Source organism: Parambassis ranga, chromosome 21 (genome assembly GCF_900634625.1).
Source record: "Parambassis ranga chromosome 21, fParRan2.1, whole genome shotgun sequence".
NCBI classification, from domain to species: domain Eukaryota; kingdom Metazoa; phylum Chordata; class Actinopteri; family Ambassidae; genus Parambassis; species Parambassis ranga.
Genome location: NC_041041.1, coordinates 4726184 through 4751730, shown reverse-complemented (window position 1 = coordinate 4751730; position 25547 = coordinate 4726184). Strand labels below are relative to the sequence as shown.

General features: G+C 43.5%; 1 protein-coding gene across 4 annotated transcripts in view; it reads right to left on the bottom strand.

Annotated features, from left to right (window-relative positions):
• LOC114426881 (mitogen-activated protein kinase kinase kinase kinase 4-like) overlaps positions 1-25547 on the bottom strand; it is a 69172-nt gene that overhangs the window by 14123 nt on the left and 29502 nt on the right. For 2 of the 4 annotated variants that reach the window (XM_028394557.1, XM_028394558.1), the window contains exons 3-16: positions 24043-24099; positions 14082-14207; positions 11430-11540; positions 11219-11309; positions 10281-10411; positions 10104-10158; positions 9880-9958; positions 9620-9795; positions 9467-9539; positions 9122-9332; positions 6154-6315; positions 5994-6080; positions 4280-4606; positions 2919-3074 (exon numbers count right to left, since the gene is read on the bottom strand). In XM_028394557.1, the coding sequence (XP_028250358.1) occupies positions 2919-3074; positions 4280-4606; positions 5994-6080; positions 6154-6315; positions 9122-9332; positions 9467-9539; positions 9620-9795; positions 9880-9958; positions 10104-10158; positions 10281-10411; positions 11219-11309; positions 11430-11540; positions 14082-14207; positions 24043-24099 (1842 nt within the window). The remainder of the gene's footprint in view (positions 1-2918; positions 3075-4279; positions 4607-5993; positions 6081-6153; positions 6316-9121; positions 9333-9466; positions 9540-9619; positions 9796-9879; positions 9959-10103; positions 10159-10280; positions 10412-11218; positions 11310-11429; positions 11541-14081; positions 14208-24042; positions 24100-25547) is intronic. The other 2 variants (XM_028394559.1, XM_028394560.1) reach the window with 1 other exon arrangement.

Sequence of the window (25547 nt, the reverse complement as noted above, 5' to 3'; positions counted from 1 at the left end):
AAGGGCTTCTTTAGGGGTTAGGTAGATGGGAGCCAACATGAAGCTTTAACATTTGCCCTTTCAGATATGGTCATTTAAGTCCTTGTCATTGTAAATACCTAAACTCAGCCTTGCATGGATGAAAATTTGAGACTATAATTAAATGATGGAGTTAATTCAGAGCTGTTAAGCAGAAGGGAGAAGACGTGTTTAATCCCTTTCAGAGTATTTAACCTTTTGCTGCTGTAGCCTTCATGTTAAAATTATGACATTAAATTCAGTCCGTCTGTGAGGAGCTTGAGAGATTCTTCATCTCAAATACCATCGAGAACCAAGGTTAAGAAGAACCACTATAAAACAGGGACATCCACCTATTTCAGTTAAGCTTCAGTGCCACATATTTGAGCGTTACTGTACGGCTCCAAGTCTTTGCATAGCCCCTTAAGAAGCCACATTTTTAGAGTGCCAACAGGAGGAGAGACTCACAAAATAAACGCACTGACATGTTACAACAGTTGTGACTCAGGCTTGGCAGCCAAAGTTTTTATCAGAACCCTGAAGTATCATAACCTAATGGCAAAAAGCCAGACTGAGGATTAGAAGGTGTCATGTCACGCTGTTGAGTTGTGAGAGGGACACGGGGGAAAACAAAAAGACACAGTAACAACAACAAAACACAAAAAGCCAGTGAATGGAGATGTGAAGCTCAATGGATCCTGAGACAATTGTGAAGTCACACTTCAGCCACTCTGTCGCCCCACTCTTTTTTCCAGAAAAAAAAGAGCACAATCAAGGCACGGGAACATGTATTTGTAGTGTCCAAAAGCACATTTAAAATCTTAATGTTTTTACGACCTATAAACTGTCTGGTATTCTGGCGATTGCATAACTCTGAGAAGAACATTCAGTGTAAAATCAGGCACAGCCCCCTTTCACACATTCATTTTATAGCTCTAGTATTTCAGATTTATATTTAAACGCTTTTCTAAACAGCCTGCAGATCAGCTGAACAAGCTCAGATTTTTTTATTCAGCAACTGTTGATCGCAGCTGCGTCCATCGTGGCTTCTTAGTTGTATTGAAGAGTGCATATATATATATATATATATATATATATATATATATATATATATATGAAAATAGATTGTTTTTCAGACCCAGTCATCTGGGAGGTCTTTAAAAGTTTCTGACTGTGAAAAGTAGGACGATGTTTACGATTAATGTATACCTTTCAAACCTACTTGGAAATCCTAACCCTGGTTGAGCTACACTAACACGGGGCCTCAGGAGAAACTAAAACCAGTACCAACGAGTACCAAGCACAGAGAAATTAAAGTATTAAAAAGGCTGCCATGCAAACATACATATAAGCAGGACCGCAATAGGCCAAACAAACATTAAAAACATGCATCTTGGATCCAGGATACCGCAACGCACCTACACCACAACCACAATCTTCACCTAACCTTATCTTTACTCCTCTGAGGTGTGTTTTTTGGAACAAGGTTTAAACACCACCTCTGAGCCTGATGACTCTGCTAGGAAACTGATTAATCCTCTTTAAAATTACAGTTTTACCAGTGAATTACATCATCCCCCCCACTTTACCACGTTACAGCATCGCTTCTGTGTAATTTAATCTATGTGACATATTCAAAACAGATTGACTTCAATGGACTGTGATTATTCATGCTCAGTGGGTTCAGGGCTTTGCAGGGAAACTGACTAATCTGCATCTGAGTCAGCCTGCTGCAGTTTATGGTTGCCCATGAATTATGGATGTTTTCAATCCACACATTAAGGATGTACAGTACATGGAGCAAACAGAGCACCACGCAAATACTTTCAGATAAACACACACACACACACCTGCACCCCTGTGGAAATAAAGTGATGGTGAGGGTTACACGCTTTGTGAGAGAACCTTTGTTCAGGAGGACGACCTGTCAGTCAAAGAGTTGATTATATAGATGAAAGGTTTTTTTTTTTCATGAAAACTTTGATGCACAATTAAAGCTCTTTTGTCTGAAAATGAAAAATATGTTGTTAGCTTGGAGATTTAATGCATTTATATTGCTTAACAAGGAAAATTCAATAGAAGTGATGACATCCTCGGCACTGAGCAGCAGCAGACAGTTGAATCCATTATCCAGATGAAACAACCTAAAATTAGTGCAGCTAAAGACAAAATCCAAGAAAAATTCTTCTACATGACGACATCGGTTCATTCACCGATGGCCAGTCCCTGTGGGAAATCTGTGTGTGTGTGTGTGTTCTGACATGTTTCAGAAGTTTGTGTAACCAGGTTAAAGCCAGATTATATGGATAAAATCCACATAAATTTCAGAAGATGTGGTCACTTTTGTGTCAAAATATTGATTTCATTAGCGTGTGTTGTTGTGTAATTAAGTGTGGGGGCTTGTGTCATTCTAATAATCACCTCTTGAACACTTACTTCATTAGCTCACTTATAGATGATGTATCTACATGCACATGTCCAAAAAATACTCAATAATATTGGGATTAACCCACACATCTAATATTAAAAATGCATAATTCAGATTGACATAACAGATTATGGGGTTGGGGAAATGTTTATATTTGGGAAAACTGTGGAATCAGTGCAAGTGAGCCTGTTCAGACAAATTTAAAATCAAACAACCAGATCAGAAAGTCGTGTATATGAAGTAATAACGCAACAGTTATTGCAGTTTCAGCAGTATGAAAATGAAAACAGCTGCAGGAGATGGCAGTTCTTTAACCAACGTGTTCAAAGGACGACAGGCACCTGATGCCACGCAGACTCCTCATATGACTGTGCGCATGTTTACTTTATGGTTGGAAGAAAAAAACAACCCGTCAAACCCAGGGTGCAGCAACTACGAATGCTGCCTGTTCGACAGCTCAAGAAAAAGAAAAAGAAAAGGTTGTCATGGTTACCTGTGGCTCCACAGGCCGGTGCATGGCAGGCGCCTCAGACGCCGAGTTCCCATTAGGGTATGAAGACTCGGATCGTGGCGGCACTGGAGGCTGCTGTGGTTTGGTCTGAGCCGACTGGGGAGAGCCCTGGATGTTCTTCCGATATCGCTCATCAGCCTGAGGGGAACACACACACACACACACACAGATATTAGCGGCAGTTTGAGAACAAAGGTTAATGTGTGTCAATACATAAAGAGGCGAGTTGTAACAGCAGCCATTAGTCGCTACGGTTTGTTAGTTTCCTCCCACAGAGAAGAAGCAGATCAGAAAGTCATCTGCTGATACAGGCACACCAGCAGGAACAACAAAGCGCCTCCTCAAGGGCAGCAGTGTTATTGTTGCCACAAGAGTCCCACATCCCTGCTAGAAGGACGGCAGCAGCAGAAGAAGTGTCATGCATTTTTCATGTGGCGAGAAAAAAAACATTCACGGTAAAAAACAGAAAGGTTAAGACACACAGAGGTCCAGGACACTCAGCTGTGTTCAGCAATGTTCACAGTGTTTCTTCATCAAGTGCACCCTCATAGTTCACATTTCCTGCCCCTGAGGCATGTTGCCACAGATTTGTGATTACAATGATATAATGCCTTAGACGACAGCCAAATAATGAACCGAGTTAAATCTGGATTATCCTTTAAACATGTCTAACTGAATGTTACAAACATCTGCTGCTCACTTCCAGTGTCCATCTTTGAACACGGCTGCCTCTGTTTAAACCTCCTGTGTTTGCTCTGTGACGTGTTTTCAGATTTGATTTGTGTTTTTTTTTCCTCCCTACCAGGCTGTAAAACATGGATGTCGGAGTCACACTGAGGACTAATGAGGAGGCTCATTACTACAGTAGATTCATTAATATGGTGACAAAGGCTAATTAAGGAAGCAGGCTGCCCTGGCTGGGAAGGAGGAGGTGTTCAGGTGAGCAAAAATAAACGACTATTTTCCAGAATTAGATTTAAAAAAAACACATACAACACCAATTTTGAACAAAAATGTATCAACGAGCTTCATAGTTTGGGGGTACACTGACTGGATGTTGGTCACCTGATGCTTATTGCTTGCAAAAAAGTGGGACACTGTGTTGTGATTGGGACTTTATCAGAGACTTCTCTCTGATAAAGCTCCTGCTGTAGGTCCTGTATCATTGGAGAATATTTGTATCATGGACCTGTTTAATTATTAGACTTGAGAGACCAGAAAAAAAAACTAGTCTACAAAGCGCCCATTCATCCCTACACCCAGAGCAGTGGGAGTGAGTACACACAAGCAAAAGGAAGCATTCTACAGCAGTCAGTGTGACGGCACCGAGTTGCGAGGTTCACCTCTCTGACTGGCTCAGAGTCAGGGGCGGGGCCTTGGAGGTCAGCCACAGGTAGCTTGGGTTCTGTAGTTTTTTCCAGACTGGAGACTGGACTGGGCTGTGTCTTCTCAGAGTCAACGCCCTGCGGTTGTTTCACAGTATCCGGTTCAGAGGGGGGCTTTACCCTGTCGGGTTCAAGGTTCTGTGGGGGTTTGGGGGTCTGCTGTTGTTTGCTACTATCCAGGTTCTGGGTTTGCTGTAGGGACAGCAGGTAGGCCTGCTCCTGTTGCAGCTGTCTCTGGAGTTTCTGGGCTTGTCGCTGCTCCTCGAGCTCCCGCCATTTATACTCCTGAGTACAGGGAGGGTCAAGTTGAACCAAAAGCTACTGAACAGAAAGAAGCTGGGACAGACCGCCCAGCAACTGTAAGTGTTTCAGGGATTACCCAAAAATGATCAGGGGTAAAACTTGTCATTGATGCTGCTTCTATTTACATAGAGACTGTTTTGTGTGCCAAAGATCATGAACAGTTTTCATAGGACAAGAGCCAATATAAGGCTTTATCTTCTAGTGGCTTAGACAGGCCTGTCAGGTTAGAGTAAATTCTGATCTAAATCTTTTGGATTGGAAAAAGTCTTTGTGCCGTCTTCCTTAAAATCAGCATCAGAGTGCATCACATAGGGTTAAATTATGATATAATGCACGATAAGCATAATGCAGCCTGTTATGCTACTACATAAAGCCTGTCATCCTGGCTGGTGGGCACTAACGACAGGGCCAACACCCATAGACGAGCAAAGATTGCCCTTTTTTTTGTTATGTTCTTAAACTTTTGCCGGTCCTTATTATGATATGTCATTCTATGTACGTAGTTGTCTCCATAGTGAGGCTTCAGGTAAGACTTGTGGTTGAAGCTCCAGCCAAAAGTGAATCATTTTATGGAGGGTGTCACTTTTTTGAAAACGTACTGCTCAATGTTTCCTAACACTAATCATTATTACACAGTTCTTAAAAAAATAACTGTCCCACCGTACGCCTGTTAAACCATTTAACTTCAGTCAAACGTACTTTAACCACTGAACCATTATAACTGCACCCATTGGCATGAACTGAGGTTATTTATAGGAAGAGGTTATTAAATCCAAACATTTATTCTCTTCAATCTTTTTTTAAGCAAATGTTCGATCATGATGTAAAGGAAACTTGTCGAATATCACGACTGGTGAGTGTGCAGAAACCAGAGAGCAGTGAGCAAGCGATGGTGTGAAACTGGAAGCGGGGATGTGATTTGTCACATCCGTTCTTTATGAGAATATCCTCTGTAACCCCCCCTGAGGATCTGAGTCCTTTAAAATAAAAAAACATCAAGTCATACAACAACATCTGGAATTAAAAAAACAAGGGAAACCCTTCTCTTCCTGCTGGATGACTAGCTTCCTGGTGACGACATCACCGTCACTCGGGGCCCCGTAAACATCCCGGGCTAAAACCTGAGAATACTTATTATGTTTAGACCTCAACTTTTAATGGCTCCCGTCGGATCTATTAAAATCACGTTAGTTCCAGAATCTGATTTAGGTCAGAAAGGAAGGTAAACAGAATCAGAGGAATAATAAGTACCTACATTATTATATTTAACAACCTGAAAGCTGTGGAAACATTAAAATAAAACCATCTGGGGCTTTGAAACAGATGGAAATATCATTTTAACATAACATAATAATTGGGCAGCACTCACCAGTAGCATGGCCTGTTCATGGAGGAGCTGCTGCTGCAGGATCTCCAGGTGCCTCTGCTCCTCCTCTAACTGACGGCGGATGTACTCCTGTCAATCAAAAACTTTAGTTACACGTCCGGCAGCAAAGAAAATTATAAAAACCAGAGCAATGAACTGGTACCTGCTCCCGGTCGGCCCTCCTCTTCTCCTCCTCGGCCCTCCTGCGCTCTTCCTCCTCTTTGCGGCGTCGCTCCATCTCCTCGATGCGCCTCTTCTCCTCCTGCTCACGCCGGCGCTGCTCGCGCTCCTGCTGCCTCCTCATCTCGCGCTCTCGCCGTTGTTGCTGTGCAGGTGGAGGACACAGGAGGCCAGTTAAAAGAGAAACCAGCTCTCTGTCCCCGTTATGATATTTTTGTCCAGTCATGTGAGACGCAGAGCTCATGTTTTCTAATCAGGGTGAGACTAGCTGCTAAATCAGACTCAGAGGTGTGTGACCTACGGGAAACATCCGTTAAAAACACTCAAACTGTATGTGTGAAAGGTTACTGGGGGCCAAACAGTAGGGTGTTGTTGTGCCTTTAAGCCAGCAGCACACATGCAAGTCACAGCTCAAGCCAACAGCTGTGTGATAAGAATGCATCAGCAGCACTCCTCCTTGAAAGCAACATTATACCAGCTTCATTTGTGAGCAAGCGAAGGCTGAGGGGAGCTCTTTTTAGTGGAATCACACCGGGTTTTCTGTGTGAGAGAGCCCATTGATTATCACATTACAAAGCAATATTCTTTTGGGAAACCTTGGGCTGTGGAATGCATGTGAACAGCCTGAGAGGTCGGCCCAGCCTCTAAATATCTCGGAGGATCCACCGGTCCACAGTGGCCACACAAAGGCCCAGAGGATCCACTGTTAATGTCCCGGTGTCATACAGAACAGGTCACCATTTCCCAGTGAAGTGATCGGGCAGCTGTCGAGGATTTGAAGGGCACACCAATGTGACTTATTGGGCATGTGTTATGGGCTGGTGAAGAGCAACTGTACACAGCAACAGATGGCTGTGCTGTTGTGTTATTATTATTATTATTATTATTATTATTATTATTATTGGGCATTATTTCTTTAATTTGTTCTTGGCTAAAATAAGAGAACATGATGCTGCTGTCAGTAGCCAGCAGGCCGGCTGAGCTGAGGGCTTAACACAGAGGTGGGTGAGTGTTCAGACCCTCGCAGGTCCCTTGACTTCTACTGCACAGACTGTTTCCAACATGGAGTCTTATTCCAACATGGCAGCGCCCATAAGCTGAGGTTTTGGTCTCCACAATGGGTGGAGGTGGAACCGTGTTGTCCGTCTGTTATACAGTCACAGTCGCCACCGGTCTGAGTGGAGTAAATATAAATACAAAAACATCAGGACTACAGACATTCATCTGAGGCCTGGCAGGCAGTGTGGGTTTTCTAACACTTGGCTCTGATTGCAGACAGATGAAGAAACAGCCACACAGCTGTGGCTTCAGAATCATTACGCATCATGTTTGTACAAATTCTGCGCTCAGCATTCAGGATTCCAATGAGACAGGAGAGCACATGTACAGTGGTATTTATCTGGCATGGCCTGAGTTCAACTGTCTGATTCATCAGCAAGCACCGTCATGAATCAAAAACACAGCCCTGAGCTGTGAGAGCTGTGGGAAAACAGGAGCAGAAATGATCTCTCCCTCCTCTTCCACTGAGACTTTACACTTGTAGTGAGGTGTTATGAGTTTCCATTTTTTGCCTACCGGCTGTTAGAGCTTGTTTAAATTTGCCTCATCTCTTTTGTTTCTTTCCAAAGACTTTAGTTCAGTCTACTCCTGTCCAAATTCATAGTCATCTCTTCCTCCCTGCACTCCCCTCTCTCCTCTATCACTGTACATGCTCCTCTCTCAGCTGTAGGAACTGCAGCTTGACTCATCCAGACACTAATAGAAAAGGACCACAGCTCAACGAGATAAGGGATAATTACAAAAAGGGGTTTTCAGATTCGTTCTCTGGGGGACACCAATTAACTTTTTTTTTTTTTTAAACTGCAGCCTAAAATTGATTTTTTAATGTGTAATTTGTGAAATTATCTACAAGAAAATCTAACCACTAACCCCTCAAGTCAAAAGTCTAAAATCTTATTATACCAATATAATGTACACACACATATAAAGTGCAATCTAGATCCCTGTGGGTGCTCACGCTTTCATAGATACACAAACAAGTGGAGGACCAGAGCGGAGATGGAAACAAGGACACTAGGGGACTGATAACAGAGAGAGTTATGAAACACCACCACCATTTCTTTAAACATTAAAGTTTTGACTCAGAGGCAACTGAAACTAATGCAGAATCGTATAAACAACTGATGAGTGAAGAGTTATTACTCACAAAACAGAGCAGACAAGATCTAAAAACTCCTCATAACCCAATTCTGTTGCTGATCATTTTTCACTTTCTGCATATCGCGGGTAAATTATTTAAATGTTTGAGAAAGCTACGAAATGTATATTCAGATTGCTCCTCAACGCTTCTCATTGTTGTAAACCTGATGATGTCATCTCAGAGGAGAGTCTGTCCGGCCTGATGAGGATGTGTGTACAAAGCTTCATGAATAACTCAGGTGCTTCCCTGCCAGGGGGTTATTTTTAGTCCTCTCAGAGTAACTGCTGGGAGGAATTATGCTTTAATAATACTGTGTATGTATATATGTTATATGGTTTTCAGCAAACACTTCTGTCTGTCCTTAATCTAAGTCAGATTTTAGCAGCGTTAGGTAAAAACCACCTGAGAGAAGCTGAGGCAGCTTTACATCTGGCCAAGCGATAATTTCGGGACCTTTTTGTTTAGTTAATTTTCCTGGACTGCTGTGTCCATTCACTCAGCCAGGGCAGACGTAATTATAGTATTAGTATAATTATTGGGCAATAATTTTAATAACCACCTCTGCTTTCTTTCCAAAGTAACTGCTCAGACATTAGTGGTTTGTTTTATGTCCCCTTGTTGGATTCTGTTCCATTGAAATCACCACATCCTTAAAACAATAAATCAGAAGTTATCATAACTCATAAAACCTCCTCCTCCTCCTCCTCTTCCTCCTCCTTGTCTAGGTCATTTATGGCGGCCCTGTGCTCACCTCCTCAAGCCGCCTCCTCTGCTCCTTCTGCTGCTCGATACGTTTCTGCCTCTCAGCCAGCAGTTGGCGCTTGTACTCCTCCTGCTCGCGCAGCTGCTGCTCCTGGAGGAGCTGTTGGCGGCGCAGAGCCTCGGAGCGCTCCTTGTTCTCCTGCTGCAGCCGGATGAAGTCGCGGCGCAGGGTGGACTCACCGGGAACATTGACTATGGAGCTGCATTAAACACCAGATGAGACCCATGAAGCTGGTATGTTGGCTTGTAGACCGTGAAACACACTGCACCCTGTTCCTGCTCTTTTTATTTATATGCTTCTCTTTCCTATCTAAATCATGGTAGTGATGGTTACCTGGGTTCTCCTTCTTGCTCAGATGCTTCCTCCTCCTCTTCTTCACTACCACTGTATTCATACTCTGTCTCATCTGTAGAGAAGAAGGTCAAACATTTAGCCTGATTTATTTAAATGTCTGAAACAAGCGATGATGTCAGTGCCCCTCCTCACCTTTCTCGCCCCTCTTCTTCTTGGTTCGGTCGATGTGGTCTTTGAGCTGGATGCGGACCTGCCTCTCGTTGGGCTGATCCCGAATGAAAGGGTGTTTCAGCAGCTGCTCAGTGGGCGGGCGCTGAGTGTAGTTCTTCACCAAGCAGCCCTCGATGAAGCTGAAGAACTTCTTTGACCTATCAAGGCAGAAAAACGTGGTAATGTTAGAAGTAGAGGTAACAGGGGACAGGAGATATATAAGGAGGACAAATGTATCGCACCATTTTTTGGACTTGAGTCGAGGAGGAGGGTTTCTGGGGATGAGGAAGAGGGCTCTCATTGGATGCATATCACACAGAGCTGTAAGGAGGATGGATGAGAGGTTATTGTGATAAAAACGGAAGATAGTTAAACAATAGAAGCTTTAATACTTGAATGAATAATGCAGAACAGCAGCTAAAATACACCAGTGATAGCAGACTGCTTTAGGTCAAAGCTTACTTACGGGGAGCCCCCTCAGCCATCTCTATAGCTGTGATGCCACAGGACCAGAGGTCACTCTGAAGGACAGAATGTGAGATTAGTTCAGGTGTGCAGATTTCAAAGAGGTCCTATTTTTTATCTCATGGGTTTGAGAGTAACATCATTTCGATCTTCTGTATGTCCTGTACACTGTCCTCACCCTGTAGTCATAGGTAGCATCAGGGTTTTCATCACAAGCGATGACCTCTGGAGCCATCCAATATGGCGTCCCAATGAAGGTATTCCTTCTGCCTACTGTCCGGTCCAGCTGTGCACTCACACCAAAGTCCACTGAAGGCAAAAAAGAAGATAAGTTAAATTATAAATGGTTCAAAAGGAGGAAGAGTGTCACATATTCGGGCTCATCTTGTTGTCCATTTGCAAACACTGTGAGACAGTCCTATGAAAGCAAACTAAACATGCACGAGATGCATCGTTTAAATTTCAGCCCCAAAGCTACAGTAAATAAAAGATCCAGTCACTCACACTGGGGCTGACATTAATTTAAATTTGACCCACTCTCTCGTCACGCTAACATCACAACAGGCGAGTGTAAAAGGCTGAGATGCTGCTCTGTTAGACAGAGCTCTTTACTGTGGGTCATACTGTGTGTCACAGGACAGCAATAAGCGAAGAGTTTGGAAGATCACAAGATCAGGCTAATTCATCTTACTGGGTTTTAAGCCAAGTAATGAGGAGGTAACACCGTCTAAGACAGGGGTGGGCAATTATTTTTTTGCGAGGGCCACATAGACTTCCATAAGAAAAGCAAAGGGCCACATTAAAGACACATGCGGGCCACTTGTAGCCCGCGGGCCATGCTTTAGCCCAAGTCTGGTCTAAGATGTGTTATAGGTTTGATGACAACTAAAGCCTAAAGTTAGCCTTTTATGGTCACAGACACATGTATGGTCTATGTAGCATATCAGGGTAACAAAGATGGCTCTGATTACAAAAGGTCCTCTACTTGTTAAATATTGCCTAAGTACAGATAAATGAAATGATAAAAGTGTGCGTAGTCGTCACTAGCACTGACTTAAATCTGGGACTGCTGTCCCTTTTCAGTGCCATCGCAGGTAAGGTGAAACCAGCTCATACCCAGTTTGACTTCAGCGTTTTCGGTCAGCAGCACGTTTTGTCCCTTGATGTCACGGTGGATGACATGATGAGCGTGCAGGTGAGCTAATCCCTGTAGAGACAAACAGGCAGTTAAAGCGACGTGTCATTTTCTTTCTGTAAAAACTCGACTTCCTGCAGGACTACAACATGAACACATCCTGCACAGGTTGTCAGTGGTGAGCCGACTGACCCTGAGGATCTCTCGGGAGATGTAGGCGATCCAGTCCTCCTTCAACGAGTTCCCTTTGGTGTTCTTCACCAGATCTGTGATGGACCCGGCGCCACAGAACTCCATAACCAGCTGCAGAAGAGGAAGAAAGATACTCTGAGAACTGTGGAGATTTATACGCACACAAACACCATCATTCTGCAACCTGATAAAGGCGCACTGCAAAGGAGCATTGTATCATCAATTACCACTGTAACTACTTTCAACAAAACTGTTATCAGCTTGTACTTTGCATTTCCCATTTGTGAGCCACCAGTCCTGACCTGAATGCAAATCAGCTGGAGAGCTGTGCAGCACAAAACACTCTGAGAGTATCTGGTAACAGGAGCTGGTGGAAGGAGTGAAAGACCAGTGGAAAAAAAAAACTTTCAGCATGTCGACCCCGTGCAGCGATTGAGGCAGGAAGCAATGTGGCTGCGTGGTAATGTGGTCTTAATGTGAAAGAGAAGAGCATTAGCAAAGCCCCCCCGGTGTACCACAGAGACCCATCAGCTTCTTCATCAGCTGATGTGATGAAGATCTCATGTAACATCTTCACCGCTGCTCTGTGCTCATAGATGGAGATCTTCAGAGCAGAGCAGCTATGTCAGTTAAAGTCATTACACTGTACTTAAAATTAAATCTTAACCACTGTGATGTCATCCGCTGGTTTGTGGAGTGCTGTTTTGCAGCCTTGAATGTGGCTGACAAACAAAATGTCTGTTTTTGTTTGTAGACATACAGGAAGTCAGTCATACAGGGGAAAACAATCGAGGCACAGGGGATCATCATGCAGCACGTAGACTGAAGTTGGACCTGGAGGCAATGCAGGTAAAGTGCCTTGCCCAGGGACACACAACAATGACTAGGGAGGAGTTGGGAGCGAACCACCAACCCTAACAAAAGTCTTCAGCATACATTGACCTATTTTAGCCATTCAACTATCAAAGTGTTCATCTCACAGAGGACATTCCGGGTTCAAGTTTTTTTCAAAAAGGTATAATATTTCAAACATTAAGCAATTTCGGTGTCATTTTTAACATGGGAGTCTATGACAGAGCCCTTCAACGAGGGTCATCTGCCAAATGTATCTCCACCTACAGATTTCAAGCTACAGACTCCATTTTAGTTTTAAAACGCTCATTAGATGCTGCTCTATCAAACTTGTATTCAGAATGTTCTAATTCCGAATTGTTTCCGCACGCCAGGCTCTCAAAGTTGGAGTGGTTTTTGAGGTCTCCTCTGCTGTTACCATGGTGACAGGCTGACACACAGAGGCATACAAAGCTCTGAATTGCTCTGATTCTCCAGCAATTCAGAGCAATCCTTCACATCAGCATTCAAAGCAATGCTTCAGCTGCAGCAATCAAACTTGCATTTTCTTCAGGAAATGCCCTTTTCTAGTTTTATCTTGGTGCACTACACCACATTCTTTAAGCCTCTAACTTAGCTACCGTAATTGAGCTAAATTTTTGGGAACATGTATTTTCCCAGGTTAAAGGATGACACCCTCAAACAAACACATAATATCCATTTGTGGTATACACACACACACCATATGGCCGTAGAATGAACTGCCCGGAGCCCCTCCCACGCTTTGCCTCTGCATTGTGCATTACTTTTTAATGATCACTAAGCTGCTGGTGGTTTGAGTGGACTACGCTGCAGACATGCTTTACAAACACTTTACAGTGCTGTTTTTTTCAGGAGCGCAGAACATCATAATCAATATGAACATGATACATATACAGTATATAACACACTCCGTCTGTCTCACCCACACACAAAGCATGAAGCCATAACAGCAGGGGCTGTAAAAGGGGTCGTGGAAGCAGCTGTAAAAACAAACACAGGATTGTGTTGTGGAGTGAGAGTGAGATCTCTCCTCTCCAGGAACAGTGGAGCTGCAGGCTCATAAAACGAGGTAATCCTGCCTTCAACAAGCCCAGCTGCTGTAAATCTCTCCCGCGGCTCTCCTCCTCCTCCTTCTTTTTGCTGATTTTGTTTCTCATTCGTTTTATTCATTTCCTTCTTTGATTTGTTGTGTCTCTGTGTTACGCTCATTGCCTTTCTAATGTGAGGATCATCACAAACTAAACTAGATCACTGAAAGGCGGTCGAGAAATTTGGCTACTTTTGACTACAAAATCTGATACGCACAGGTGATGGTTGGCTGCAAAACTTCTGATAGTGTAACAAAAGTCAACGAGTAAGGGCAGCAGTGGTTCAGTGGTGAGCAGGGTTGTCCAATAACCGGAAGGTCGGCGGTTCAACCCCAGCTCCTCCCTAGTCATTGTTGTGTGTCCTTGGGCAAGGCACTTTACCCGCATTGCCTCCAGTGCACTCACTGGTGTATGAATGCGTATGAATGAATCGGCGGTGGTCGGAGAGGCCGTAGGCGCACCTTGGCAGCCACGTCTCCGTCAGTCTCCCCCTGGGGAGCTGTGGCTACCACTGGTAGCTTACCACTGCCACAGTGTGAATGTGGTGTGAAAGAATAATGCATCTCAATGTAAGCGCTTTGAGTGCCTGCCCAACAGAGCAGAAAAGCGCAATATAAGACCAATGCATTATTATTATTTTGAGTATGTAAGTTTCAGGTGAATTTAACCATTAATCGTCTGCTAAACTCACCCAGAGCTGATCATCGTGGCCCGGCGGACTCTTCTTGATGAAGGCTCCATAGTAGGTGGCTATGTTTCTGTGGTGGGAGTACTTCTTCAGCATGTTGATTTCCAGCTTAATTTCCTCCTCTTCATCCTGTGACAGTAAAGAATCAGAGGAACTATTAGGTTAGGTGGAACTAGTTACATGAACTAATGGAGGAGACCAAAACAAACAATATGTCTGTTTTTGTTTGGAAAGGATGGGAAATTAGCACCAGACAGTCTAACAGGTTAATTACACTTACAGTGGCACATTTGTAGAGGGCCCTCTTTTATCCCTTATTATATTATATCTTATAACTTTATCTTGCTACAAACTGCCAAAAAGAAATCTGAACAGTGAGAGCTGGCAGAGCAGAGACATACATTCATGGATTTGATGGCGTTTTATGAAAGACAGGGCAAAACAAACAGGGTGCAAAGCAGCCTAATAAACAGATAACACTCCAAACAAACATGCGGCTACAGCCTGAACCCGACACGATAACGAATCTCTCCCTGTCACACTCTCAGGATATTACAGTCGGACTCAGACACATAACAAGATGGAGCGATTATTTCTCAATCAACAAAGCCGTGTAACATTTATTTGTTAGGTGCGTAGCTTCGGGCGAGTCGGCGCATTTGATCTCACAACCCCACAGTGGCTGACATGACATGACATTTTCACTGTTATTACAGCCGGTCGATAAGCAAAAGCTGCAGCTGGGACTCTTGAGCAAACTGCTGCAGCCACGTCGTATGTTTACAGAGGAAGAGCTCTCAGGACTGGAGAGGAGAGGAGGATGTTTCTGCATGTGACATTTTAGCACTTTGTAGAACTGATGGTGCATTTTTTTTTACTATCCACAGCTCATGTCCTGTGTTCTGCCAGGCTGCAGATTAGCCAAACAGTCAGTCAATTATAGTCATGTGACTGTTAGCCCCAAGTGAGTCGGTCGTGGATTCTTAGTTGCTCTGAGGAGTGCAGAATTTTTTGGTTTTTGACAGAATCTTATTAATACAAACTGAATACTGTTTAACTCGCTGCTCTTTCCTCCCTGTGTTACATAAACTTGCTGATCAGTGGCACCGTTTATGCAAACACAATCACCTTTTCTCACGCCGTCTAAATAAAGATGTTGGAGGAATCACATTGCTGTTAAAACAACAAGAAGCCTCAGGTGACTTTCAGGCAATTACAAAGCAGAGCTTTGTGATAACACAAAGATTCTGCACCATGTAACAGGACTGAAAACACTTACATAAGATTATTAACAACAACATCATGGTGGAGTAAGATCGACGTTATATAAGAACACGAAGCATGTTAACCATTGGTCTTAACTGTAATAACTGTTTCTTCTGACTGTTGAGTTAATGCTGCCTGACGACTGTCACAGTATCCGACCTTTATATTTATCACTGCAGGTAGCTGCCTCACTCGGCAGGCTGTCACATTCACTTGCCACTCGTCATAATGGATAAGACGTGTGTGTTTTTTATTTTATTTAAATAGGATTGCTGCTAAACGTCTTATCGAGCTCTCCAGCCGCAGAAGCAACAGATGACGGACAGCCGATGACTCCACTGACATTTTAGAGTCAGGCCCAGAGGTCAAAGGGCAAATGTGCCAAACATAAGCAGCGTTTAAAGATAAAGTGACGCCTTCAGGTCTGTAAATGTCTTTTAGTGTGAAACACAGAACACCCAGCAAACACAAAGTCTGGTCTGCTGAACGCTGAAAGATGGAAGACACTTTCAGCTGTCAGTCATTCACAGAGGATCTTCCACACAAGTGTGGAAACATTTTTGCACTTAGAGCTGTCAACATCCACAAAGCACCGACAGCAACCTTCCGCTGCTTCACATGTCTGTAGAGAACAACTTCAAGTAATGCTAAAGGTTGTCCTCCATCTTTGTCTCCTTCTTCTTCTCTTGTCCTCCTGTCTCCTCCTCTTACTGTCTGCATCTTCCTCTCTCCCTCTCTCCACATCCCTTCTCCTGTCCCTTTTCCCTTCAGTCTCTTGCTCCTCATCTTTCTCTTGTCTCTTTCTTTTTCTCCTTATTGTCCCTGTTCTTCTTCCCTCTCTGCTCTTTTTTCTCCTTTTACTCCCCCCCTGCCATTCTTCTCCTCCCTCTCCTCCTTCTCCTTTGGTCTTGTCCTCATCTTCATTCTCCGTCTCCTCCTCCTCCTCAGTCACCTGTCCTCTCTGTGTCCCTCTTCACCTTCATATCCTCCTCCTCCTCCTCCTGTCTCGCGTCCTTGTCATGTCTGCCCCCCTCCTCACTCTCCTTTCCTCCCCTTCTTCTTCTTTTTTGTCTTACCTCTTCTTCTGCACCTCCACTGTCTCCTATGTCCCTTTATTCCCTCCTTCTCTTTCCTCCTTCTCTAGAAAATCTATGTCATACTTTCTATATTTCATATTTACTCTCTCATTGACATTTCAGCAGCCTGCTCAGCTTTCCAGTTATCCATGCTGAACTTCTTCTTCCTGACATGTAAGCAGTGTTTATCACGAGGAAAAAAACAGTTAGTGCGTCTTTATTTATTGTTGCTTCAATTTGTTCAGGCTGCTTAAAGACTCCAGCAGGAGCTCCGACTGTTGTAAAGATGACAGGGTCAGTCAGTCAGACTGCCAATCCCCTGAGTCACTGTCAGTCCGCCAGCCAGTTGGTTACTGCTGCGGCCAGGCAGCCAGTCATTTAGCCAGGCAGCTAGCCAACCAATCAGTCACAAGGCCAGCAAACTGGACGGCTGGCCAGCCAGTCCCTTCTGTTAATCCACTCATCGGTAAGCCAGCAGCCACCCAGCAGGTGAGCCAGCTGACCTGTCACTCAACCAGTTAGAAAATTATATTCTGTCGTAAATCAAAGCTCACAGGATACACACAGCGGTATCATCTATGGTCAACGGAGCATCCCGTCGCCACAAAATGTCGGCCATGGAACAAGTCAGAATAATTACAGAGGCCAGAGAGGAGGAGGAGCAGGGACATTCTTACACTTTATCCACCATAAATAAGAGCTTAAACAACAGCGGAGTCACAAAACATGGGAGTAGTTGCATTCCTCCGATGGTCATGAGAAAATGTTTCAGAAGTCTGAAAATAGGACGCAAACCACAGTGATGTCCTGAAAACAGTAAAAAAAAAATGATGACAATAATGACATATTTGGCTTTTAAATTCTCTGCCCTGTCTCAGTCTCAGCAGCAACAACACAGGAATGCACGCAAACAGACACACAAACCAGTGTGTGTGTGTCAGAGAGATAGATGGCCGACAGCAACCTGGTTGTCAGGATACAGCTGCTTCACCGAGGACACGACATCACCCCATCTCTGCCTCTCCACCTCGTTTGTACTCTGCACATTTATTTTGGACACTCTGTCCCTCCCGTCCTTGCAACATCACTTTCCATTCTTGTCTTCTATAATGACTTTAGTCCCATGTTCCATGTATCCCATCATTACCACACCTCTCTCTCTCTCTCTCTCTCTCTCTCTCTCTCTCTCTCTCTCCCCCTCTCTGTGTCTGTCCTTCACTCCGTCTGTCTCACTTTTCCTGATTTGCAGTCAGACGTTCCAAACAAGGCGTCCTGAAGCTACTCATTATCATTCCGGGCATGAAATCGTGGGGAGACACGATGGCGGCCATATTGCTGCTAAAGAAGCGAGAACCATGACCCTGGGGGGAGTGGACAGCCGCAAAATGGAAGCATAATGGAAAATGGAGGCCTCGACATGTCTCTAGCAGGCAACATGGAACCCAGAGGGACGTGTGTTAAACACTCAGAGTGTTCCTGTCATGTCCGTCTATTCACATCTGAAGGAGAGTGACGGGGAGACAAATCCCGTAACGGATAGAAATTTCATAGGACTTCTGCAATTAAACATTTTTGAAAATGTTGCCGCCAGTTTGGCTCATCCAGGCTAAACAATTATACAATTTTGTCTTTAAACTAAAGGTAACGTCACAAGATCCCCACAGCTACAGCATCATACTACATGCAAGTGGCCTGAAAGGTTAGGATCCTTTATAGTATAGTATAGCTAAGATATGGATTAAATTTCATTCAATTAGCCAACCAATTATGGACCAAACTACTGACAAATGTACCAGGAGCTTGATATTTCCACACCTTGAAAATGACCACTGTGTACAAGTCAGCCATCTGCATGTCCTCTTTGTTGTTGGGAACATGATTTGTTGCCATGGTAGTTGAAAACAGCAGAACTAAAATGTTTGTAATGTCAGAAATATGTATGTTTGAACCATACACTTTGTGGACAAAGCTTCTGCGACTGTCACCCTAGCTGTTTTACATCTCTGTGGGGGGCTCCAAACATCACCACAGTCTGCCTGAACTCCAATTACAGGCAAAGAGGTGGAGTGTGAATGGAGCTGAGGCAGGTGGGCAGTGGTGGAAGAGGGATGTTCTCACTGTGAGTTGTCACTTCCCTGTCCCAGTCACACCCATAATTTTGACTAATCTTAAGTCACTGTACAAAAAGGGAACTAATTTATTCATGGAGGTCAATGGGGCCTCTAGAGGTTGTGAGGTGAACTGCAGTTTTTAACACCCCTGCATGGACGGACTGAGCCTGGGACGACGCTGCTTGGTTTTAACCCAAGTGTTTGTTAAAGATTATTACACACACTGACGCCTAATATAGAGTTAAAGAAAATGTGTCTAGTGTGTTCCATCATTCTTCAAGATAAACATCTAATGCTGTGCCTTCCACACCTTCCCACTTTTCACTTTCACACCTCTGAGTGACAGGGAGCAGTGGGAGGTGAGACGCAGACAGCTGACTTGCTTTATGTGCCTATTCCAGCTCATGTACAAACATTTCACACAGAGAAAGAGAAAAGGCGAAAATATGGCAAGCGAAGCGAGTAATTCCCTGAGGGAACCGAGAGGTAGAGAAAAACATGCTGGCTGTGCTCTTTTTCCACTAATCAAGATCGATTTTTTTTTCCCCAATTGAATCGTGAATCCTGCTGCACGTCAACAAGCAGCACTGTGAGAAGCAGAACTGCTGCAGATACATTTCTTTCCGAATCTTTCCGATGCACTATTAGGGACAGAGATGACTTCACTCTCTCAGTCAGCACTCTCGTGTTCGGTCTCATTTCACAAAGAAAACAGAGGTGGAGGCTGAAGAAACATGGTGATGGATGGAAACAGGAAGCAGGGGGCACAACAGACGAGCACGAGGACCATAACAAAAAAAAAAGAGGAAGAAGATGGATGGATGGATGAGAGGGAGGAGAAGCAGGATGAGAGCAGTGAAGAGAGAAGCAGGCGAGCAGCGACAGCCCCTCCTATAATCCCACTGCACTTCAGCTGAACCTTCTCAGAGGAGAAAAAAAAAAACATTCACCTATTTTTTTTCTTCTCATCTCATCTGAGCTCTCGCTGTGTCTAAGGTTTCACTCACTCTCTTTCCATTCTTACAGCTCCATTAGCACCACAGGACAGAAATATTCATATAGTATATGTAGTTGATAACACTTCCCTAAGGGCAGAGGCTTTTTGGAGCATTGTTGGAGACGTCTCTCTCTTGGTGAGCATCACGTCAGACGAAACTAAATTGTCTGAATCATATGTGTATAAAGGTAAACCCTGCAAACCTGCACCAACATGCACCGATGTTACCACTCCAATAAAACACACACAGTCTCTAACTTCATCGAGCTGGAGGCGACAAACTGTAAACTTTGTAAACCTCTTGTTCGCTGTATGCTGCAGAGAAGAAGCTATAACCTGCATCAGAGCAGCTCACTGGTGTGAGGAGCTGAATCAGACATAAAGAGGAGCCTCAGCCTCATTTGCATCATTTCCTTACAACCAATATGATGATGACTGCCAGTTCATCCAATCACCTGCTGAGCTTTTTTTTTTTTTTTTTTTTTGACCTTCCCAGTTTTATTAAGGATGTCCAGGCTGGTTCTGTTTGAAAACAAATTAAAACAGCGTCTGGTCTATTTGGATTTTTCGGACCTGAAACAAAGCCACACAACAAATACAACACCCCGCTGAGCGTGCCATGCTATCACAGAAAGCTAACAGGAGGGTTACAAACAACTGATGCCTTTGTTTTCCTGTCCATGTGCAAACAATGACATCATCCATAAATGTCCCTGAAGTTTTTAAAGTTTTAAAATGTTTTTCCATATATAGCAATTTTTAGGTGCAATATGCCGGGATCATGTGGATGTAGCAAAAGTGTTAATATAACAGATATTCCATTCTGACATCAGTAAGGATTTAATATTTAACTTTTGCAGCTTGCTTTTCAAATTGTTTACAAGGGAAATTCAGCTCAGATTCAAATTAATTTTCTATCATGACGTCTTGATATCAATATTGTATGTAAGCCTCATCCCTCCTCATCCTCTCTCCTTCCCCTGCAGCTCGTGTCCGTCCCTCTCCCTCCCTGCCTCTCTGTATGTGGAACAGGAAGTGGTATGTGGGTCAGAGCACATATGCTGAGATGTTGTCAGGGATCTGAGAGTGGACACACACACTCGGAGGAGAGACGCTGTTTAACTGTTTGGTTTTTGTGTCTGTGGCACGTGAGTGTATGAATGCTCCTCTCACACACGCACATATATATAAATGTTATGTGTGTGTGTAGATCTCGAGTTTTTCCAATGCAAACAGCTTCCTCTGCTCGGCCGTCATCTTTGGCGGGCGTCCAGACACACAGTGTTTATTTTAGAAAACGGCTGGACCGTGTGGAAAAGGGATCACTCCGAGGATTTTGGTGGAATAGAGGAAGAAAAAAAAGGAACTGTGGAGTCCTAAACTCCCCACATGTGTATTTCTCCTCAGTGATTCAGCTTGTATGAATACATAAACATATTCCCATCAAATGTTCCTGATCCTCCCTCACTTCCTCTCTTTGATGCAGATTCCTGCAGATCACAGTCAGACACACACTGAGCCTCTGACGGCCTTTTCAGGACCGTGAATCTTTCAAAAATAAGAAAGGTCATCGGGCTAACTGTGAAAGGCTTTACATTTTATTTTTCTACTTATTTCCCTGACAGACTGCAGTGGTCATTCTTTCTCCTCGGGGGTGAATGACCACTGAAGTCCACGAGGGGTGTGACGAAGGGCAAAAGACTGCAGAGTGGCAAATATTCAACAGTCTAAAAATAAAAAGCTGCCAGAGAAAATAAAAGGCGAAACATATGCTGCCAGTCTGCGCTAGCTGCCCTCCTTTCAGCGTCCATTAGCCTCGAATACATCAGAACAATCAATGAATTGACAGTAGCACTGCAGCAGCTCCTGCTGCAGAGGATCATTAGTCACTTCTGAACCTAAAACCAGAAACTGAACACGGAAACCAGGCTTCAGAAACTCCTACATACTCCTACCATGCACACCAAACTGTTATCATGGACCCCCTGTGTGTCTGCAGTGTCCCTCTGGTCTGCTTTTAGTTGCTGATTGATAGTCTATTGTGTATTCTGACATTTTATGAACAAATCAATAGAAAATGTCCGTAAAATATTCCACTTCAAAAAGCCCATTGATTGCTGTGGCAGGATTTAAATAATCATTTGTGTTTGTCGGCTTCCTCTGGCACCAAAACAGCTCAAACAAAGAGGTGCTGGTTCCCAGCAGGCGAGGCAAAAAGCTGCTCAGGGCCCCCAGCAGTGGCTGTGCACAGTTTGCATTCACAGTGGAGAGCTTCCCTGAGGGGGGCCCACACCTTCTGTGCATGTTTAATGACAACAAAGGGCAGAAAATTAAGGAAGTTTTGGACATTGTATGGAGGCCATCCCATATGAACTGATGTGCTTTGGGCCCCAACAGACTCTAGTCTGGGGCCTCTGCCTCAGCTGGGTGGGAGTCCCTCAAACTGGAGGGACACAGTATTTGGCCTGCAGGTGGTGAAGCCTTGACACTTCATGGCATTGATTTAAAGCTAATGTGCAGCTTCTGTTTGACAGATGCTTCATCTTGAGCTGCAAGAACCCAGAAAGAGGAGCTAAATAAGACCTTCCTAGAGATTTCGCTCTTTTCAGTCCCTAAAAAACAACAGGTATGTCCTCCAGCAGTTCCTCTGGTTTTACAAATTTCTTTCTGGTTTTACAAATTTTTTTTAATTTGACAGGATTGAACACTGTCACCTCTCCAGGCTTCTAAAAACTGATCTAATAAGAACTGACTTCACCCACCCTGCCCTAAAAACAGGACTTCACATGCAGACTTTGGAGACAGAGCTGGAACAGCAGGATCCTCAGAGACAGACAGCCCGATCCCCCTCAGTGTGACGGTTATCCCAGATTAAACTTCTGCTGATACGCTCATTCCTCCTCAAGACGTCTGCAGGAAATGCTCGAGCGGCCTCAAACATTTCTTTTATTGTCTCATTTAGAAATTGGTCAACGATGAGTAACGCAAGGAAAACTAGGCTGCATGTTTAAAACACAGACTCCAATTACACGAGCAGAAAAAAAAGGGCCTGTGGGTCCAGACACAACTTTACAGCTCGAAACATTAACACACACACACACGCAAATCTTTAAGTCTTTAAGATTATTGGCTAAACTGCCTCCCAGGAAAATCTGTGGAGCTTCAAACACAAACTCCATTTATCCAGTAAAGAAGAAAAAACCCTATTGGAAGCTGTGTGATTATGAGGCTGACTATTTTTAGAGAGGAAATATTGACAGGAGACTGCAGAAAGGGGGGGAGGGGGGGGGCTAAATATGGGATCAATTCCAAATCTGCAGAGTACAAAAAGGGTTCACACACACACTAATCAATCAGAGATTTCCTTGTGTTTACTTTAAACTGTCAACTCTGAGCTCAGCTCTCCCAGATCCAGTGTGAAGCACTCCTTCAGATTTGAGGGCATTTTTCAAACATCCATTTTTTTCTTCTCTGAGTAAAATGTTGATTAGTTCTACAAATTCCAAATCTGCAGAAGCTGTTCTCTGTGGCTTCAGTGGTGAGTCTGGAAGCTGCCGTTTCCACTCATAAACATCTGAGTCATCAGTACAACCATTTTACTTCATTCATCTCTCCTTATAACAGAGACGTGTTTCAGATTTGCCACAGATTACAACAAGCATGCAAAAAGTGTAGCATCAGTTTCACCAAAATAACAACCTGACAATAATACACGAGGTTCCAATCACTTATTATTGTCATTTTACATCCATCTATAAATACATCTGATTGGAAACTTTGTGACTTCATAATAATAATCTGTAGCGTATCTTCAGCATACATTGACCGATTTCAGCCATTCAACTATCAAAATGTTCATCTCATAGAGGACATTCTGGGTCAACTTCAAGTTTTTTTAAAAAAATTATAATTTGTCAAATATTAAGCAATTTCGGTGTCATTTTTAACATGGGAGTCTATGAAAGAGCCCTTCAATGAGGGTCATCTGCCAAATGTATCTCCTCCTACAGATTTCAAGCTACAGACTCCATTTTAGTCCTAAAACGCTCATTAGATTCTGCTCTATCAATCTTGTATTCAGAATTTTCTAATTCCGAATCATTTCCACACGCCAGGCTCTCAAAGTTGGAGTGGTTTTTGAGGTCTCCTCTGCTGTTACCATGGTGACAGGCTGACACACAGAGGCATACAAAGCTCTGAATTGCTCTGATTCTCCAGCAATTCAGAGCAATCCTTCACATCAGCATTCAAAGCAATGCTTCAGCTGCAGCAATCAAACTTGCATTTTCTTCAGGAAATGCCCTTTTCTAGTTTTATCTTGTTGCCCTCTTTTTGGTTTAGAGGCAGAAGAGACCTCTTTCTCACTGCAGACATCTTTGTTTGTCACAGGTAAATTAGTGTGTCTCAAGCAGCCATGACAGTGTCATCACAAAAAGACTGTGTTGTTTTATTTTTGCAGATTAGCAGTGTGGATGGAAATCTGCCTAACGACAAACATCAAAGTGTAAACTGACCTCGGTGACGTCCATGACTTTGATGGCTGCCAGTTGTCCCGTCTTAACATGTCGGCCCTGGAGAAGGAAAAGAGAACAGAGATGAGATGAGGATCTTTTTCATGGTGATTTAACAAACTATGTCTCTATTGTTCAGCTCAGTTACAGGATGACCGAAGCACCATGTGACATTTTTTATTTTAATTTTTCAGTTTGCAGCGAGGACAAACACATGGCTGAATGAGCTGATGGTAGGAATCAAACTGCATTCCAGACAATAGATCACAGAGTCAACATACAGGGTGAGGCGGTCATAAAAAAAAAAAAAAACACAAACCACATTCACAACAACTGATTTGCTTCTACAATAGTGTGGAGAATCGCAGGCGATGAGCCGAACCTTCAGCTTCACTTCACAGGCTGAACGCAGAAATCCCAATTAGCCTGTAGCTGTAACATTCTGCACGCATAATCATCATATTTATTCAGCATTCAGTTTATATGATTTCAAAATAAATTTGTATGTTTTGTTTTGGAGTTAAAAATATTGATTATTTTGACTTAAACTGAAGCGAGTGCTGATCAAATGCCTAACAGAGCTCTATCTGTTCGTACGAGTGCAGGATGAGTCATCAAACCAAGAAATGATCATACCACGAGGACTTAAAGCAACATCATGTCGGGCTACCATTCAGCCAAATACATACAGACATCTAGCAATAGCCTGAGCTAATTATGTGACGATCCAGGAAACTATGAGTGCAGCACTTGTACTGGCCGATCTGAACCTATCCCATTAGCTTGTCTAAACAAACTAGCAGCCTGTAATGTTTTAATTTAGTCACTGTAATCATTGTGTTTTCACTAACTGAGAAAGTGGGTGCAATCCTTTAAGTGTGTGTCATGTTTGCAGCCTGTGTGAGTGTGTGTGTGCATGTGTCAGAACTGCCAGGCGATTGGGTTTCCTTTGTGACAGCGACACCTGAGCCGCCGGCACCTCTTCCTGAATGAGCCGGTACGGTCCGCAGTCTGAGTGATGAGAGATTAACCCATTTCTGGTTTTAGCCAAAGGGTGTGTGTGTGTGTGTGTGTGTGTGTGTGTGCTGATTAAGAGGCTGAATCTGTGATACAGAAAGAACTGTGTAACAAACAGTATTTGTTCAGACACAAACGTTACTTAACACAACTGGCTTGACTTCCTGTGATCATAAGAGTTTAATCCCATGACCAACAGTGAAACCTCGTCAGTCCATGTGAAATCATCAAAGGGCTGCCGGATGACCCCCTCACATTTTTTTTCAAAAACTTCACATCATCACAACATTGTGCCTTGTGCCTTATTGCCTTGATAGAACAAAAAACTTCAATGACCTCACAGATGTGCGGCTGTTTCCATGCAGTGTTATCTTATCTTCTCATGTGATACATCTGACACTCTGCGCAGGCCGGTGGCTAACTTCTTAACTGATGTTGTTTTTTTAGCTCTAAGCTTGTTATAAATCTGCCAAATCGATCAGTTTACAAGT